This window comes from Aureobasidium namibiae (assembly GCF_000721765.1).
Source record: "Aureobasidium namibiae CBS 147.97 unplaced genomic scaffold scaffold_31, whole genome shotgun sequence".
Classification (NCBI taxonomy): domain Eukaryota; kingdom Fungi; phylum Ascomycota; class Dothideomycetes; order Dothideales; family Saccotheciaceae; genus Aureobasidium; species Aureobasidium namibiae.
Window position 1 is genome coordinate 2847 of NW_013581178.1, and position 19283 is coordinate 22129.

The 19283-nt window shown below is 45.7% G+C and overlaps 7 protein-coding genes across 7 annotated transcripts; 3 read left to right on the plus strand and 4 right to left on the minus strand.

Moving 5' to 3' along the window:
- Positions 1-368: 368 nt before the first annotated feature.
- Positions 369-2267, minus strand: M436DRAFT_86510 (uncharacterized protein; the record flags this gene model as incomplete). Its single annotated transcript, XM_013567025.1, has 2 exons — positions 369-563; positions 2256-2267. 2 exons carry the CDS (start codon positions 2265-2267, stop codon positions 369-371), a joined length of 207 nt encoding a protein of 68 aa, XP_013422479.1.
- Positions 2268-2939: 672 nt separating this feature from the next.
- M436DRAFT_58711 (uncharacterized protein) lies at positions 2940-3155 on the minus strand (the record flags this gene model as incomplete). Its single annotated transcript, XM_013566995.1, has 1 exon — positions 2940-3155. A coding segment is annotated over one exon (216 nt), but the record flags the coding sequence as incomplete, so codon positions are not given.
- Positions 3156-6567: 3412 nt separating this feature from the next.
- Positions 6568-7930, minus strand: M436DRAFT_68251 (uncharacterized protein; the record flags this gene model as incomplete). Its single annotated transcript, XM_013567021.1, has 5 exons — positions 6568-6623; positions 6656-6715; positions 6908-6936; positions 7047-7054; positions 7235-7930. The coding sequence occupies 5 exons, from the start codon at positions 7928-7930 to the stop codon at positions 6568-6570; spliced, it is 849 nt and encodes a 282-aa protein (XP_013422475.1).
- Positions 7931-11238: 3308 nt separating this feature from the next.
- On the minus strand, positions 11239-12195 carry M436DRAFT_58808 (NmrA-like family protein; the record flags this gene model as incomplete). The annotated part of the gene is made up of 1 exon (XM_013567013.1): positions 11239-12195. One exon carries the CDS (start codon positions 12193-12195, stop codon positions 11239-11241), a length of 957 nt encoding a protein of 318 aa, XP_013422467.1.
- Positions 12196-12769: 574 nt separating this feature from the next.
- On the plus strand, positions 12770-13784 carry M436DRAFT_58828 (NAD(P)-binding protein; the record flags this gene model as incomplete). The annotated part of the gene is made up of 3 exons (XM_013567018.1): positions 12770-13069; positions 13136-13230; positions 13280-13784. The coding sequence occupies 3 exons, from the start codon at positions 12770-12772 to the stop codon at positions 13782-13784; spliced, it is 900 nt and encodes a 299-aa protein (XP_013422472.1).
- A 402-nt stretch (positions 13785-14186) lies between these two features.
- Positions 14187-15774, plus strand: M436DRAFT_58715 (uncharacterized protein; the record flags this gene model as incomplete). The annotated part of the gene is made up of 3 exons (XM_013566996.1): positions 14187-14545; positions 14607-14743; positions 14927-15774. Coding segments are annotated over 3 exons (1344 nt in total), but the record flags the coding sequence as incomplete, so codon positions are not given.
- Positions 15775-18253: 2479 nt separating this feature from the next.
- Positions 18254-19205, plus strand: M436DRAFT_58765 (NAD(P)-binding protein; the record flags this gene model as incomplete). Its single annotated transcript, XM_013567007.1, has 2 exons — positions 18254-18317; positions 18406-19205. The coding sequence occupies 2 exons, from the start codon at positions 18254-18256 to the stop codon at positions 19203-19205; spliced, it is 864 nt and encodes a 287-aa protein (XP_013422461.1).
- Between the last annotated feature and the right edge of the window lie 78 nt (positions 19206-19283).

Below are 19283 nucleotides of genomic sequence, written 5' to 3' on the forward strand. Positions count from 1 at the left end.
TCGTCGTCGTTGTTGCTACTACTACTGTCGTAACAGTCCTTAATCGTGTCTACCGGATCGAAGTACCTTCCTAGTACGAGCCTTTAATAACCCTCTATCTTAATGTACTTAATTATCGCTACTCCGTCCGGTCCGAGTGCCTCGTTATAACGCTCCCGCGTCCGTTACTCTTCTTCCTCCTACCCTTGCTCTAGTAGTACGATCGAGTCCACTCTCTCGTTAGGGTCTCTACCTACTCTACCCGATGCTTAGGCGAACTCGATTAGTCCGTACGGTAGTCTAGAGTGGATAACCGCCTTTACAGCTTTATAGTTAAGTCCGGTGCTAAGAGCCGTCGTCGACACGATAAAGCCGCCGTTCGCCTTCTACTACTCTAGCGTTTCCTCGCCGTCGATGTGTCCGGCGTAGAAGAAGCCGTAGCCTAGCTTTTCCGCCATCTCCTCATAGTCTTTCTTACTACGGTAGTAGACGACGGCCTTCTCTTTCCTAGTGCTACGTAGCTCGTCGGCGACCTCTTCGTATACTCTAGCCGTCTCTTCGACTAGCTTACCTTTACTAATGTCCTATCTAACGGTATAAGTAATGTTCTCTCGCGCTATATATGCTTATATAAGCGACATCATTCCGATGCCGATACCTAGACTTCGTCGTAGCTCGACCTCCATATACCTTAGGAGTGTGGCCGTTAGTATCACCATCGGTACTCCTAGTAACTTAAGCTTCTCTAGCTCGACGAGATGCGGTCTCTAGCCGTACGAAGTTACTAGTAAGTGATACTCGTCTACCACCACTCGTCTTAGTCGGCCCTACTCTACCATCTGGCGTGCGTACGACTAGAAGTGATCGTACATCTTGTCTACGCTAACGACTACGAGAGCTACTAGATCGACCGTGCTATAACTCCACTCTTTATAGTTACCTACCGTCTTCTATGCTTCTTATACCGTCTCGTCGATAAGCTTATAGAATAGGACCACTACGATGGTTACTCCGACGTCTTCTTCTAGACAAGCGGGTGCGGTAAAGAGTATAGTCTTACCTCCGGCTGTCGGTAGAACGACGGTAAGAACGTTAAACCTACCGTCTATAATTCTCCCGAGCGCTTCTCCTTATACTTTCGATCTATATCTAATCGTTACCGCGTCGTCGTCCATTAGTTTTTTAAGTGCTTTACGTATAGCTCTCTCCTTTTCCTATACTGTCGGTCGTCTATAGCGTTATAGCCGCTCGCGCCGTCTTCGGCTTCGTTCGACGATCGGACTATTGTCTACGCGCTACTAGCCCTATTCGTAGTGGTAGTAGTGGTCATTATCGTCATTATAGATATAGATGACATCGTTACTGTCGTTCTTGTCGTTAGCATATTCGTTATAAGAGTCGTGCCTATTTCCCTCTATCATTAGGGTCGGTAGTCCGTTGTTATTCGAGTAGATACCTAAGCCGACGATCGGAGTCCTAGGTTGCTATCGTCCTTACTACTATAGCTCCTCTTCTTAGAGTCTCGTTAGCTTAAATTCTTACGCCTTAAGTTTTATCTATAAGTCTTCGATCTCCTTCTACTATCTTTCGGATTACTATAAGAACGGCGAGAGATCTACTACTAGGCTAGCGGCGACGGTAGCCGTACCTCTCCTTACTGCTATAGGAAGTCTCTTAATCATTCTCTCCTTTCTTAACCCCTTAAAGTCGACGGTTTATATCCTATCGGCTTTGTCACTACTCTCGGCCTTCCTCTTCCTTTTCGGATCTCTATAGTCAAGCTCTAGAAACTTATACTAGCCTTCGCTAAGATTACCGAAAACGTTAATCGACTCTTAGTTAAGATGCTTTAAGATGTCCGCCCTAACGGCGTATCTACTAGCACCGGTGCCGAACCCGCCGGCTTTCTATAGCTCGATTGCGTTGCCCTCCTCGATGTCGTCGTCGTTATCTCCTACTTAGGCCTCCTCTAGATCTTCGGCCTCCTCTCGGTAGCCTTTAGCGAACCTTAGTCCGACGAATCTCCTACCTAGAAAGACGGTAGCGTGTCTATAGTTCTAGGTGTGCAGTTTAGCCTCTAGTCGCTTAGCCGTCTCTCGTTTTATCGTGTCGGTAAGCTTCTACGTCTCCTATAGGCCGTACGAATTAGCCTAGATGTAGTTACTCCATCCTTAACCGTACTGTACTCGAACCGAGAGTAACTCGGCGAACACCCGTACGTAGGTAAGATAGATGACCGCAATCTAGCCTAGTCTCTACGGTAAGAAGCGCGGCACTATCTTAGGCATGTCGAGCATCGCTAGTGACTTATAGTAGCTCGTCACCGTCATTACTCTACCGTCTAAGACGAAGACGTTACGGTGGTTAGCCACTCCGTTATAGAAGCGTAGACTAGTAATCTCGGTTCCTCTAGTAGGCTAACCGCTTAAGACGTACACGTAGAATAGAAATAACTCCCTAAACTTATCTACCCTTCGAAGATAGTTAGCTACTAGTCTCGACTGCTACTAGTCACCTCTACGCATCTTCTTTCCGTAGTTCGAGCCTAGTATCCTCTTTAACATCTAGTCGAGACCTTATGCTTCGAGATCCTAGTTCGGATCGGTACCGAAGTACTAGCCTCTCTTCTTAACCGTTATGTCGTCGGTAATGCTATCGAGATCTAATACGAAGTGGTCCTCCTTACGGCCTGCCCATATAAGATTTCTCTATATGTAGTCCTCGTAGTCGTCTAGAGCGGAGCGTGCTATATGCTTAAACTTATAGACTATAAACTCGATGCTACTAAGAACGACGCCTACTCCGTCGTAAGTCTAGTACAGTTTCCCCTAGGCGTAGAAGTTCTTTATAATCGTTTTGCCGTATGCTAGCAAGCTTAACATATCTGCCATTACGCTTATTAATCCGTCGGCTAGAAACTACTTCTACTACTCGAGAAAAGCCTCGAATTCGGCCTCTCCTTAGTTTTCGCGGTCGAGTAACGGGAGTAGAGCTTCGGCGGTTACGATCCTCGACACGTATACGAGCCCGGCGATCATATATAAGTAGTCGTTACCGTCACGTAGCCGAGCGTTAGTCTCGTCGATGCCTATTACCGCTATGAAGTGGATTATAGCGCTGTCGAAGCGGTTATTCCACACTTTTCTAAATAGTAACACTTTATAAAGCTCGACTATGGCTAGGATCTATTTATCCTCGACAGATAATATGTCTCCCTCGAGAATAATCAATCTCTATACCTCCTCTAACGCTCTTTCGAGTTAGTTATTCTATAGGAAGAGCCTCTACGTATCGTACATCTAATCTTATACTTGCCGTTACTATCTGCCTTAATCGTCTTACGGATCTACGTTAGTATTGTCGGTATGGTTCTCGTCCCTATCGTTACGGTCGTCGTTAGTGTCGGTATCGGTGTCGGCGTTACTATTTACATTATCGCTATCGCTTCCTATATTACTAGTGTCGCTTCTAGCGTCGCTAGTATTGCTTCTAATGTCGTCGTCGTCACTACCGTTACCGCTTAACTCATTACGAGTACACCATACTCGTAGATAGTAGCAAATCATTCGCTTCTAGTACCCGACGTACCGTTACTAACTCTCGGGGTTCTATAGCCGGGCTAGCGGTCTCTTATCGGCCTCGCTTATGGCGGCACTCCGTAGCTAACGACGTAGCCTATCCGGCATCGAGCTTAGTCCTAAGACACCTCTTTCAACTATCTTCTCGATAACCTCTACTACCCTAAGTAATGCTTCTTTATCCTTCTCGGGTAACCGACTAGCGTAGGAGAGATAGATAAGATTGTAATTCTTAAGATGCTCTCTCCATCTTATCTTATTCTACCATCCGGTGTTCTTACATTTCTCTACCTTATCTAATAGTATCTCCTACTCTTTCTACCATTTCTCTTTTAGCTTCTAGAAATCGTCTTTAATGCCGTCGAATTAAATCTACTTAGCTCGTAGGAGCGATTATCTTATGCTTACTACTTCTCTCTTAGCCTCGTCGAGTGTCTTAACGGCGAACTATCTCTAGTATCCGTTAACCTTTAAGAAAGATTAGACGTATACTTCTCTCTAACACTGTCGGTCCTCGGCCGTAGACTTCTAGTTATAAGCTTTACGACAATGCTCTACGATCTTCTTTCCGTTAGTGGAGATGTGGCCGTAGACGCTAGGTTCGATAGCCGTCTTAGACTCGTCGCTTATGCTGTCACCCTCCTACTAGATCTTATACTCGTAGCTATAGCCTATAATCGTAGCGTCGAGACAATCGATTGCTACTCGTCCGGCCTTAGGAAGTATGATGTTATCTACCTATATAAGATCGTAACCGATAAAGTGTTATACGACGGCTGTCTTAATTCTGCCTTTAATGTCCTTATAGGATCTCTAGAGATGGCCACTAATAGCATCTATAGCGTATCTATACTCTTTATAGATAAGTGCTTGGTATATTAGTAGATAGATAAATGTCGAGATGGCTTCTTAGACGCGTTGCTCGGTATTAGACGCGTCGTCCTAATCGATTACTAACGCGGTCGGACTGGCTAGGGTCTAGGAGCCGGTCGAAGCGTTATTTAAAACTCGGAATACAAACTCTATTATTAGCGATTGTCGGATCTGTCTCGCTAGCTATGTTATAAATTAGGAGATGGTTAGAACGAATAAGCGGAGAGATGTAAAGAGTCTAAGATTCCTATCGCGGTAGATATACGTTCTCTGCCCTTTACCTAGAGTAAGTACTAAGAGATAACACTATATAACCTTAGAACTCTAACGCGTCTCCTACGCGTAATCCTAGTTAATTTTTCCTTAGTTTCTGCTTATAATACGTTCGCTTACCTTAGCTTTACGTATGTCTTAACCTAATGGGATAGTGTTATATTAGCTAAGTGCGGGATTTTCCCCGGCTTTCCGGATATAGATCCTTATCGGGTCTAAGCTACGTAGCTTCGGCGCTAATTTCCCTTATCTCTTGCCCTCTTCTCTAATTACTCCGTCCCTCCTTCTATATCGTATACCTTATCTTACTTATCCGATTAATTACTCTATTAAAACCTATACTTATTTCCTTACTCCCTACTTATAATATCTACCTTTTCCCCTCTTATTCTTTTGTCTCTCTTTCTCTCTCTCTACTACTGTTCGCTACGCGTTTCGGGAATGGCGCGTATTAAACACGTCCGCGCTTATACGCTATATCGCTTCGACCCTAGCACTTCAAATGCGTTAGCTAAGTCTAGTAGTAATGACGCCGTCGTCTAGCCTCTACCCCCACCCTAGCCTTAGCTATAACTATAGCTATAGCATTCGTAACCTCTAGTTCCTACTACTACTAAGAATGTGCTACCGCCTCTAAGTCTTAAGATGATGCTTAGTTCTAACCTACTAACTACATTATAATAACAAAAGCGGTCCGGTTAATCGCTCTATAGCCGAGCTAAAGCGGGAGATATAAATGCCCGGCTCTAAATGATATCTCTTAACGAAGTCGAGACAGAGCTACGTATACGGAAGTTATAAGATAAAGCGAACGTATCGTTATAGGATTATCTTAATAATCCTAGTAGAAACATCTTACCTATATAAGCTATAAGCGAAATTTTGTCTGCTTCTGCCGATATAGCCGAAAATGCTAGTGTTAATGCGGCGTACGTATGGCGGTGGGTGTAGATTAACAGCCTATAGAACACCTATCCTAATCCTAGCATATAGAGTGAAAAAGCCTTTTTAGCTAACGTTAGTAATGGCGATATCGTCCGGGTTATAGTCGTCGTTAGTTCGTTAGCGTAGTAGACTAAGAAAACACATCTTAATTAGATTATAAAGCACTAGGGCGAAGATTAGTTTAACTAGATTCCGGTGTCTATACGACCTATTAAGTCGGTAAAAGATCTCTCGAAACGGATAACGACCTATATTGCCATTACCTACGCTAATGTGGTAGACATTATAGAAGCTATTGCCGGCTAGTAAGCTACAATTAACAAAAGAATCGACCCTACCTAGCGTAAGCCTAGTACGCGTTAGAAAAAAACCTCGAAATTAGTACTTAATGATTTTAAGTCCTATAATAAGAGCGTAAACGCCTATATAACCGGCATTAAATAAGATCGTCTTAAGATAAAGCCACTAGTTCTAGTAGTTCTAAAGTCTACTCTAGCTATCTTAAATAAGAGAAAGCTTACGGCATAACATAACACTACTACTAGTAGAGAACTAGATCCTAAAAGACAGAAGTAACATAGCGAAAATAGCGAAGCTGTTATTATTAAGTCTAATAGTAAATCTAGTAAGTCTAATAATGCTGGTGCTAAGCCCTCGGTAGTACATTAGACCGGTAATCATCGCATAAAGAAAGTTCGTAGACATCGTATTATAGAGCCTATTACACCGCCTCGTAGTTCTCCTACTGCCGGGCTATCCTAGCTTTTAGATGACATACTATTAAGCAGTATAGACCCTAAAGCACTACGCTCCTAGTAGACGGACTCTAGTGTGGCAGCCTACGATGGGCCTAAGTTTATACGGTTATTTACTAAATTTATAGAGATATACGAGTACTTCGAAAAGCATAGCACCTCGTCTAGCCACCTAGTTCGCAACTGTTACGACTCTTATCGTAGCTTTGCTTTACGGGCACTAGCATATTTAAAAGTAGACCTTATTCCTACTGTCGCTAGCCTTAAAGAAGTTAGATAGCACAAATTTAGCGAGCGGGAACTTATTGCTAGCTAAGCGCAAGATAAGTCGATTAGTTAGCATTCTTCTCGTAAGCGCGCATTTAATCGATTGCTCCGAGTAGTCTATAATTCTTCGGATAGAGAAAATGAAGAGATCACTATATAGTTTCGAAATGTAATACACTTGCTTATTTACATCTTTATACTGTCATTTGCATGTGGTGTTAGGGTGACCTTACTTACTGCTAGGTGCGGGCGTAAGCCTTAGCGAACTTTAGAATTCGTTACTACTAAGTTTGGGCGACGATATATGATTAGCTAGCACTTGTATTAATATTCTGAATAGTGCAATTAATGCCGCACTGCCCAAATTGTAACTTACCTTCTTTTCTGGGAATGTTTAGCAAGATTTATATGAGTTATAAAATGGGTCTTTCGGAAGATCTTTCGCGTCGAAATTTCCTGTTTGGGCCTGCCAAGCTTCCCCGCTATACCCAATCCGGGAGACCTTTCTGCGAAAGGTCCCCCTACCTATTAGCTAGGTCCAAGAGAGTGCCAGAGAGGCGGCACCATCTGCCGCTCGGCTTCCCCCTTCTCGAACAATCCCATCGCCCAGAGCGCAGCGTCGAAGAAAGCTTTCGAGTACAAGAAGACCCATGTGTAGAGCGTGAACGCGCCGATTGCCACTTTTTTCTCGTTTATTGACTTTGCTTCCTCTTCAGCCTTGGCGCGATCAGTCGCGAAATTCTGCTTCGCCGATTTCCAGCTTCCGCCCAAGTTGTATACGAGCAGAGCTAGCATGCCTATTAATGCTGTTGCCGCTGTTCCTAGACAAACCCAAAGTAGCCACGACCTCTCAGAAAGTGCTGGGTCATCTGTTCGCCATGTGGAGGCAATCTCGATAATGTCGATCGCGAAGTTTGTAAACAGGTAACAGTCGGACCCAAGAAACAAGACAACCACTACATAATAGAGCTTGAAGGCCGCATCAAGTCGCAGGTTGAGGGAGGACGTAACTTGATGGAAACGAAGTATTACTCCAAGGAGGGTATATATGATGAGCAAGAGGGGCGAAGGTTCCATAGTTGGACTGACTGGTGACCGACTTCGACTTCGTGCTGATATAAAAGTCTCGCGATAGGATCTGGATGCCAGTAGAAGACTTTCGTGGATGGAAAATGATTGCACGAGTGTAGAGGAAATCTGCCTGTTCTTAATGGTGTTGCCAAGAAGTCTGCCGAACATCCGCGGACTGACGTCAATCATGTCGATTATGTTCGTGGGCTACTGTAGCCTATCATACTGTATAAGAATCTAGGACCCATGTGTTTTCTTTCCTCCACTTTTAACGTCGCTATTAGTATTACTATTAACGCTACAGCTATTTAGTTATTATAGACACCTTCTCTTTAATTCCGTTACTATAGAAGCATAATATAACGCCTATAGGCTATATACGCATTAATCTTACTACCTTATAAGACATAACTATTACTTAACTACTATAACACGCCTACTATCTATAACGCCTAACTATAAATGTGCTTCTACTACTTACTATATAAGTAGGAGATTAGATACGTTATTATAGGCTTCTTAAGACGCCTTCTAACTATACTACTATTAATTACGACATTATTATAACTATAGCCTCTAACTCGTACGAATACTATAATAGCGTATATTATAATTAGTATCTTCTAGTACACTATAATAACCTTAATAAAGTTAAGACTACTCTTTAAATTATTAGAAAGCCTAGGTAAGTGTTATAATCCTACTAATAATAGGGTTATATAACCTACTCTATTATTCTCTATACCTTAGTATAATAGAGCACCTTATATAAACACACTATATACTTTACCCCACTCTACTACTCTACTTAATAGAGTATAATAGAGTATATAGAGTAACGTATATACACTTATTATCTATAAGATATATAGGTAGGTAGGTCTTTACTAGGAAGTCCTACGTTTAACTTAGTTAGTTATTCTAATAGTCCCTTTAGTATATACTACTATATATTATACTACTTACTTTACTACTTACTTAACACTCCTCTTTATAAGTCTAACCCTATAACTAGTTATTCTTTCTAAGAGAATAGTTAGCTATAATAGTAAGTAAGTTTATATATTTATCTCTAATAATACTAAACTAGGTATCTTTTCCCTTTTATATTTATATACTACGTTTCTATACTTAAGCTCTTTTAATCTGCTCTTACTACTAACTATAGCACTTATAATTAAGATATTACTACTAATTGTCTCTATATATTAGCGTTAATAGTCTATTATACTATAGTAAGGTTAATAAACTACCCTTACGTAGCTCTTGAAACATACTATAAATAACCTTTTACTTAGTAGTATAGGAATATAAAATAAATAGCTAAAAGTCTTATATTAAGAAAGAAAGACTATTTTTAATTAGGATTTTTCTATAATATTATAACTATAGAGGGCTTTATAAGATTTAGATTCTATAAGGTTCTAGCATTAGTTATCTTAGACTTTACTAAGCTACTATAGTTAGTTAACTAAGAGCTTAATCTTAGAAGCTAATTCCTACGTAATAGCTAGTAGATAGTAGATTCTAAAAGCGAATTTTTTTTATAACTATTAATACTATTAAACGACTTACTTTTAAACTAAGAAATATAAATAAATAAGAGTAGAATTCGTTAGACTCTATACTAGTAAGCTAGTAAGGAATTAGCTTACTAGTATATTATAATGTCTTTCTATAATAGTTAAGAGCTTAGTTAATAGCTTATAGGAGGAAATATATATATGCTTCTTATTATTTACTAGGCTAAACATATCTATACTATTATAGTAGCTAAGTTATATATCTTAGCTATTAAGCTATTAAGGCCTAATTTCTATTAAGCGTACTAAGATATTACGCTAATAGTTACGATAGATCTCTAGCTATCTAGTATAACTTATCTAAAGGCTAGTTAGCTCTAGTATAGCTAAAGTAGTATTAGATAAATAAAGTACTTATAGTTATTATTTATTTATACTATAAACTTACTTCTATAAAATATTAAGTAATTATAAGTTATTTTTAGTCGAAATCTAGACTATTTATTCTTACTCTCTATTCTTACTTACAAAATTACCCGATTCGGATAACGCTAACCGTTTTCGGCTCCATTCTTACTAAGAATGTTTAGATAATATTAGGTAGGCTAGAGACTACTTAAGAGTGTAGCTTAATAGGAGTGGCCCCTACGGAAGGCTTACGGCTCTAGAAGCAGTGATATAAAGAAGCGAAGGCGAAGAATTACAATACTTGGCCTTAATCGTCATCGGAGCAGCCTTTCGAGTTCGTTGATGTGGTGTTTATGCTAATCCCCGCCTAAACCTAATGCATAAAAGCGTTCTTGCTGCACAGAACTCTGACCGAAAACAGTCTTGTCAGCGCGTGATCAAGGTTCATTTCGTCCTGACCTACTGTGACACGCGTTCTAAAGCACTGTCCTAGGGCTGTGATCATGACACGTTTGTCGTTCCGCTTGATATCTGCACTTGCCAGACAGAATTTGGCATTGCCAGTGTGTCTTCGAGACTGTAACGGTGCATAAACGGAATAGAAGTAGCGGCCGTGTAATTCTTTAAGGTGCTCAGCGGTCGCTCTGCCTCAGTGACTATCGGCAGTCGTGGGACACAAGACATCGTGGGCGTCTATATCCTCTTTTGTATGTGGTTGCTGGATTTGATTTGATCACTGCGCTGACAACTTCGCACAAAACAGTCAGGCCGTCAGATACCGTTCCGAGATATTTGCGGTACCCTTCGCATCGCGGGTAGAGTCACTATTCGGCCGGTTCAAATAAGTGCAAACGGCAGACGTGAGCAGGTCTATACTTGCTCATGCAATTCTCGCCCCTTGAGATTGAGATCACGCCGTCAATTCATGTTTAGCTAAACAGTGAGTCCATCAGTAGAGGTTGTCTTGCTACGCGGCAAGCAAATCGCGAAGTCTCGCTTGCGATCGGAGCATCCTGAGATCGAGCTTCACGGCAGAGCTGCCACCCGAGAGCGAAAGTATTTGCAATGTCGTCCGGCCAGCAGTAATTGTCGGTTATTCCAAGGATCGCGCGAGCTTTTCGAAAGATTGAGTAACAACCTCTTGGACATCCTCTCGGTCTTGTGTGATGACACAGTCGGCATCGTTGCAGTACTGATTACATTGTACAAATTCGACAGTCCATCGTCGAGACACATCACGACTCGACACGCGAGAAGCGAAGGGCGATGGGCGGAAATCATGGATGGGCGGAAATCATGTCGCAGGATAAGGAGGATGTTGAAGAGCTTGCTTTGTCTACGTCAGGCTGTTAACATCCGCAATGCTTCTCACTCTCTTGCCTAGATGATGATGCCGCCATACGACTAGGCAAGTGTTATCTAGAACTCTAGGGAAGCTGCGTTAGGGGTAGGGAAAATGTAGAGACGTCTTCTATTATAGATAAGCTGCCTTATTGATAGCTTGATGTTGTTAAGGCTTTATAGATCTAGCGTAAGTTCTCTTAATCTCTAGCTATGAACCCATATCTAGAATTGTAGCAAGCGATCAAGCATCTCGGATGGAGTGCGCTTCGGTGCGCCAATCTCGAGAACTTCCTTGCTCGTACCTGCGGCATTGCAGGAACCATCCCACATAACCATCAGACCATACTTCATGGACGCCATGACAGTCTTCGACTGTCCAGGCCCGCCAAATCCGCTGGCCACAAGTCCGTCCAAGAAGCTTAGATCCTGGTAAACCACATCTTGCACTTTCGTACCGATATGCTGCTCGACCATATCCACAATCTGTTGACCAGTAATATCCTTGGGACCATTGATGACATACTTGGCGCCGTTGTGAGAGCCAGGATCTTGTACAGCAAGAAGATGGGCCGCGATGGCTCCAACCTCGCTGGGATCGTTCGGTGCGACAGGTGTGTCTTCCGCCATCATAAGGCTAAGAGTGCCCTGCTGACCGGTCTCTTTGTATTGCTTGATGTACGCAGCGGCGCCATAGAGATAGCCGTCCAAGTAAGCGTTCGGCTGAAGAGATGTGAACTTCATGTTGGCAAACTCTGGTGTAGCGAGCATAGCCTCGATGGCCCAGTGGGCGCGTGGGTAGTATGAGCCAAAGTTCGGGTGGACAGTGGCGGCGGTAGTGGAAATGCGGACAACATACTCGACGCCAGCATTCAAGGCAGCGACGTGGAAGGCTGATTCCTCGATGAACTGATTAGGTGCGTTGTGCGATGCGATGAAGGCGCGGACGACCTGGTGCTGGCGTAACCATTCGGCGGTGACTTCGGTCCAGTTCTGTTCGACGACTTCGACTCCAGAGATTGTAGCAAGCTTCTGGGCGGCGGGACCCTTAGCATCTCTTGTCAGGGCGAGGACCCTGTGACCGGCGAGACTGTTTGAGGCCTTCAACAAAGAAGGCAGAGTCTCGGTCACACCTCTGCCAGTGTTTCCTGTCGCGCCCACGATGAGGATCGTAGGAGCCATGGTTGTCTCGAATTGTCAGGCCTTGGGGAATTGAGGAGTTCAATGATGTATTTGGGAGCTGGGACCCAATCGTCGCCGGCTGGGCATTCTTTTGTAGGCCGCTAGGGTTCGGTGTTGCTTACCAATGTGTGGCCATAAGGAGTCGGCAGCAGAACTTTCTATCGTGTTAGAGACGGCTGCTTATGCAATCCAGGCATACTAGAATGTGCATTGTTGCGTCGAATTCTGCCGGCCTCGAGCTTGTCGATCATCAACGGTGTCGACGACGTTAGATGTTCTGTCGGCTTTGAACGTTGTGTCGGCTTTGACGGCTTTGACGGCTTTGACGACGGCTTTGACGACTTTGTCGGCTTTGACGGCTTTGTCAGCTTTGGCGGTTTTGGTGGCTTCGATGAGAATGTACAGCAGTGTATCATGACGGAACAATCCATGGACCAAGATCTAGCTTAGCAATCAAATGCCTTGAAGACCTGGTTAGAGCAAGGCTTGTCAGGAATATGTAAGACTACCTCTCTCCCACGGGTCCTCTGACACTATTCGAAAAATCATACCAACTTGACACGACAAACATAAGATGCCCGTAAAGTACCTAATCACGGGCGCGACCGGAGGTCTCGGTGGGCAGATTCTTCGCTATCTTGTTGCAAATGTCTCGCCCTCGGATTTTGCTGCTGCGTCCTCCAAAGCTGCTAACAGGAGTTCGTTCGAGGATCGTGGGATAGCATTTCGCCACATCAACTACAAGGATCAAAAATCGTTGGACCAAGGCTTGGAGGATGTCGAGAATCTACTCATGGTCAGTTCCTACGGCACAGACCGATTGGAACAGCACACAAGAGTTGTAGCCGCTGCAAAGAAGGCAGGAGTGAAGCATGTACGTCATCCGGCCTCTATTGTGATTGTGAAAATGACAGATCAATAACGGACGTGACGACTTCAGATATGGTATACATCCCTTGCTTTTGGAGGTCTCGAGGACAACGCGAAGTCGCCCCCACAAGAAGACCATATTCTGACAGAGAGACTGCTCAAAGAGTACGATGTTGTAACACACAATGACTCTCGACAAAGCTAACCTTGCCAGGTCCGGTGTGACATTCACGTCCATTAGGGAAGGAGCATACGCAGAGGCTTTCCCTTTCTTCCTGGACTGGTATCCTGATACGACTGAGGTTGTCCTTCCCGCCGATGGACATGCAGCATATACCTCTCGGACTGACCTGGGCGAGGCTTCCGCCCGTATTATGATCAGTGGAGGTTATGAGAATCAGGTTGTGCTGTTTACTGCCCTGGCGACCATCACCGCTAAAGAGATGGTTGATGTCATCAACGAGACAACGGATCGTCGAGTCCAATTTCGGATCGTTGATCGCGATAATTTCCTTCGCAGAAAATTGTTGCAGCATGAAGGAACTGGAAAAGGTAAAGAGTATTTCGAAACGGTTGCCATCGTGTGGGATGATATCGTCGCCGGAGCGTTGTCCACGACGCATCCGTTGATGGGCGAGATTCTCGGAAGAGAGCCTATCAGCCCACGCGAGGCTATCAGAGCATTGTTGTCAGAGAAGAGGGACTACACTTATCTGTAAATTTTGATAGCTGCTTTAAAGGTTTTCGTCCCCGATGGGTCCTGAACGATTGTGTCGGGTCGTGACCCGCGCATGTACGCAGCTGCAGTCAAAAGCGTTCTAGGTGCGAGCGCAATCCTAGACGAGGCACGCATCGTCAGAGACTGCTATGCATGTCACTTGGATGTTATCATGTTAGATGGTGAGGAGTCGGGAGAAAACCCAAATGTCGCTGTTGTTGTGGGGGCGAAACGTTCGTCCTCGGCGGAAGCTGACCAACTTTTTCGCCCTCCAATACCAGGCGCCACCTGCACTCCTGTCAACACTACCTCGTCGCCGACCATGCGCTTGCGCACCTCATGTTCAGTCTGCCAGTAAGCTTCAGATGGATACAAAGAATGAATTAGCGATGTAATCTTGTCATGCAGCGCAAGGAAGAAAAAATGCTTGCCCACCGTCGCAGGGAAGCCCTGCGTCTTGTGTACGACCAAGCGATTGATTTGCGATATCGATCCAAGTTTTCCGGCAACCGTGCAACAGAACGGCTCCGGTCCCTTTGAGTCAGCCCACTCGAGCGACATGTCCTCGGTCTTTCAAAACCCTGAGACTGTCACTTCCCTACTCGAAAATGAAGCTCTGACCACAGAGCTTGTCAACATCTATTTTGACGTCATACACGAGAAACAGCCTTTTTTATTCCATCGACCATCATTCATGACAAGCTTGCAAGCCGGTACAATACCTAGATATGTCGTATCAGCCATGGCGTCTCTGGCTGCGCGGTGTGTCTTTCCATGAACGAACTGCACATACATACAGGGTAATTTACTGATCATCCCACAGTTTCTCCATCAATCCACAGTTGGCGGGATTCCCGAGAAATGACAGAGGCCGGCCGTTCCTAGATACAGCATTGAAGGGTTTCTACAGCAGGACTGACCTGGTCTGCACATCTGCATTACAAGGTGCATGTCTTCTGGGTTCATGCAGCTTTGCTGAAGGCCTCCATGATCAAGACATTCTGCTTGCGGCCCATGCGACACGAATAGCCCAGATGATGGTTCAGCGACCAGACTTATCTACAAACCCTATCGAACGTGAAGTCAACATCTCACGTGAGTTCGACTCTGATTGTATGACACTACTGAGACGCTGACGAACAGCCATTTTCACAGTGTATTGGGTGGCATGGACAAATGATCTGTGGTATTCTTGTGAATGTCAATTTCCGCGAGGCTTGTTCCCTCCGGCACAATATCCCAAACCACTGGACGATCTGGCCACTATCCGCCTTGCAGACCATGGTGCTCAAAGCACCACACGTGAGACAAGCTTGCGGGCATTGATGATCTCACTCCTCGGAATATACCCTATGGTACGCAACCTGAACTATAGACATGATCAAATTAGGGTTCAAGAGGTCGACTTCCGGAGCCTGCAGTCCCAGATGGACGAGTTGTTCCGGTGTCTGCCGCACTCCTTACAGAATGATCTCGAAAACCCTGCGATATTCAAAGACGTGGATCGCGCTAATGAGATGGAGATCGTACATCCATTTTATCATGCGATGAATCAGATGATCTATTTCCAATTCTTAAGTGGGCGTCAGAATGGTACGAAGGACTTCAAAGATGAAGAAATCACTGATTACGTCGCTCGCTGCAGGCAACACGCTTCTGCATTGACGGAAATGATGTTCATCTGGTTCAAGAGAACTCCTTCGGATATGACGTTTTTCTGCGCGCCCTGTATCGGCCAAATGCTTGCGGTCGCCACAGCTGTCCACCTGCACACCTTGGTGTTTGACGCCGATGAGATGTCGATCCTGGCCGCAAAGCAATATCTGGAGCAGAATTATATGATGATGATGCGACTTGCCGAGTATTGGCCAACTCTGAACAAGACTGTGGCACGTATGCAGGCTATACACGAAGCATGCAGGGTGAACGACTCACCTTTGACATTCGATATCACTTCCTGGATGGCTGATTTTCTGCACAAGTGCAATTGACAGTGTTAAGAGTCACTCAATGCTTGCTTGGTGGATCATAGGGGCAGGATTTCCTCCTACCGGGGCCGATCACACGGACGGCATTGATTGTACTGCTTGGAATGCAATATGCTGTCGTCGCTAGCGGCTACCAGCCAGCAGAGATCAACCAATCATACCAACTGCTGTCTCCTAGACGCGTGCGCTTGAGCGAAGTTGACGTCGTTGAGGAAAGCGCCAACCCGAATCTCTCAGAGATTAGATGCTCGGAGCATTGGATTTGCGCACAACGATTATGGAAGAACGGTATGTGCGAATTGCAACAAGGAATACTTGAACATCAGCAAATCGAAGCCAGTAAGGATTTGAGAGACATTTGATTGCACCATGCAAGGCCGTAGCGGCTAGGGCTTACTGATGCATTGAGCCTTCCTACGTTCAGGCTTTCCAGAAAGAGGAATACATCCAGACCACCCCTACCAATCCGGTATCCCAATCCTCCAGAACTGCAGCACCTCTTATACGAACTGTATTGCCAACATCCTGGCATACCCTCTAGCTCTACTATACAAGACTGCACGCTTTTTGGTATCTCCTATATGTGGAGCCACACTCTGGCCGAAATCCATTGACAGCCCAAGCCACACTAGATCTTTCTTCTCTAGCATACTTGTGACAGGGCACGAGGTGGCTTTGATAGGATCTTGAAGATTTGAGGAAGTGATCGTCGAACTTCGTCACCAGTATTCATACTGGCTTCTCCCTGCCCTAGTGGTCTAATGATCAGCCTACTGGCGGTATCCACTGCTGCTTTGGCTACAAGTGCTGCTGGGTCCGACACAAACTCTGAATAACAAAGCGTGAGCTCGCAGATGTAGAGCACCAAGTCACCGAGAGGCTCCGACTGTTGGAAATCAAAGCAGCTTGATCTGCATGAATCTAATGACTACAGAGAAGTCGACTAGATAGTCCAGTGTCAGCAGCATCATCTTCTCTTTGATTTCGCGCGTAGTCGACAGAGTTGTTGCAGACATCCACGCGGTAGCAAGAAAGAAGAATGTCAACATACAACACCTGGAGCTCTGGATGTTTGACGATGTCGTCAATGTCTCTGGGCCAAAAAAGATGACGATCGCAATCCTGGAGACACTCGGTGACTGTTTGCATCAACATGTCGACGTGTTTCGATGTTGCCGAATCCGGTGTCAAATACTCGTACACTAGCCCTGAATATTTGGATCGTGTCAGCATCGCCAATCAAAACTTTGACGACTCTATTGGCGAGATAACGTATGATTGGGCGTACTGGGCATATTACACGCAGTCTGGAGACAAGTATTCGTTCGAGTTGCAAGACCAGGCGACGTATGGCACACCGCACGTTGGTGGTTATCTCATCGCTGAGTGGGATGGTTCTGGAACCAATTTCGAGGGCAACCCCTCTCTTCACGATTGCTGGAGTTAGAGAGTCGAACCGCAGAATTGCTCCTGTTTGTGCTTGGATGCCGGTGAAGCAGATAGAGGAATAAGAATAGTCGGAGTAGAAGATTAGTTTCAGGAGATCGGAACCACAGCTGTAGAGGCTTTTGGTTGCTGACCTTGTATGTCGATTCTGTCCTTGCTATAATGATGTCGCGAGTCCCAAGTGCGAGCCGTGAGTTGCTACGTCCGTGTCAGGACCAGTGGTCATTTTGTCTGGGTGTTCGAGCAGTTCTGATGTCGAAGTTCTTGAAGGGGGATTGATCACTCGCAATTGATTTGCTTTGGATCGTCCGACCTGGACGCTGTCTCGACGGTCGTAGCAGCGCCTCTACGGAATAGCGGTGATAGCGCTGCACCTGTCACATAGCCAGACAGAATACAAGCCAAACCGGCGACGGCTGCAAAAAAGGCCAAGCGTCCTCCACAGTCTATACCGTGAACGACTTTAGGCATGCTTTCGAAAATTCCGCATTGGTGTATGGCGCTTTTCCAGCACGATATGCCAAAGTGATTTGTCCAAGCCATCAGGCCGAAGAGCGCGCCGAGGTAGTTGAATGATTGATTAGGCGTGTGAGCAGAGAGACGCGATGTGGCGGCTGAGACTGGGCTATCTACATTGTCCCCTCCAGCCATGTCGAATGCCAAGATGCGGACTCGTCACTCTTCGAGGACTCGAAATTGAAGTGCTGTACGAGTTGTCCAGGCAATTGGACTCAGACACTGTTCATGTCATTTGTGAGTACAAAACATGATCTGGCGGACGTCATAAGACGAGGGAAGAATGCTCACATCCAATACTGCAGTTGCTTGACTGTGCATCCACGTACCCAGGATAATTTCACAGCCATGTATAGCATGGTAAGCTTGTCGAGAGAAAAGGCACCTGTCAAGCTATGCTCGGCAATAATTACCCGGCGTGCTCATGTGGTCAAAGCACAGGCCAAAAGACGTGGTGACGTCTTTGGGGTTGGCTGATGGACAAACAGCTCAACGACAACAAGGTCAAGACAAAGTCAACATGGCCGTTCAATCGAGAGTTGCAGCAGTCACTGGCGCCAACAAGGGCATTGGTCTTGCCATCGGTGCGTCGGTCCCACTCGCCTTCTCGTTTCTCCACCAAGCGACGCTTCCAGTCGCACCTTTGCTTGTTCGCCGCTGACAGCCTCACAGTGCGCAATCTGGCCCTCACATACCCCTCATCGCCTCTCCGGCAGGGCCCTCTGACCATCTACCTCTGCGCACGCTCAGCCTCGCGAGGCGCCGAAGCAGTCAAGACTCTCGAGAACGACCCCCAGCTCAAGCAGGCAAGAGTCCTCGCTCAGCACGGCGGCGACACAACAATCACCTTCCACCAGTTCGACGTCAGCGACCAGTCCAGCATTCACAACTTCCGCGACTTCCTGCGCAACACTCACCCCGACGGCATCGACATCCTGATCAATAATGCCGGCATCGCCATGGACGGCTTCAACACCGAGGTCGTCAAGCAGACGCTGGCCACAAACTACTACGGCACCCTCGAAGCCACCCAGTCCATCCTGCCCTTGATCCGCGACGGCGGCCGCCTCGTCAACGTCAGCTCCATGGCCGGCAAGCTCAACAAGTACTCGCCCGAACTCCGCCACGCCTTCATCGCCGCCTCAAAGTCTCAAGTCGCCGACTGCACCTCCCTCATGCAAGACTTCACCAAGGCCGTACAAGATGGCAACGAGAAAGAGCTGGGATGGCCATCGGCCGCATACGCTGTCAGCAAGGCGGGCACAACGGCTTTCACAAAGGCCATCGCTGCCCAGAACAACAAGGTCCTGATCAACGCCTGCTGCCCGGGCTACGTCAACACCGACATGACAAAGGGCAACGGCGTCAAGACCCCAGATCAGGGCGCAAAGACTCCCGTCATGCTCGCTCTCGACGACATCAACGGCTCCTCGGGCGGCTTCTGGCAGAGCGAGAAGATCATTGAGTGGTGAACCTCAGTCACGTCTATCACGAGCCTCATGAATGAATCTACGAATCAAACAACGTCTACTGTGTTCCGCAACCTCATC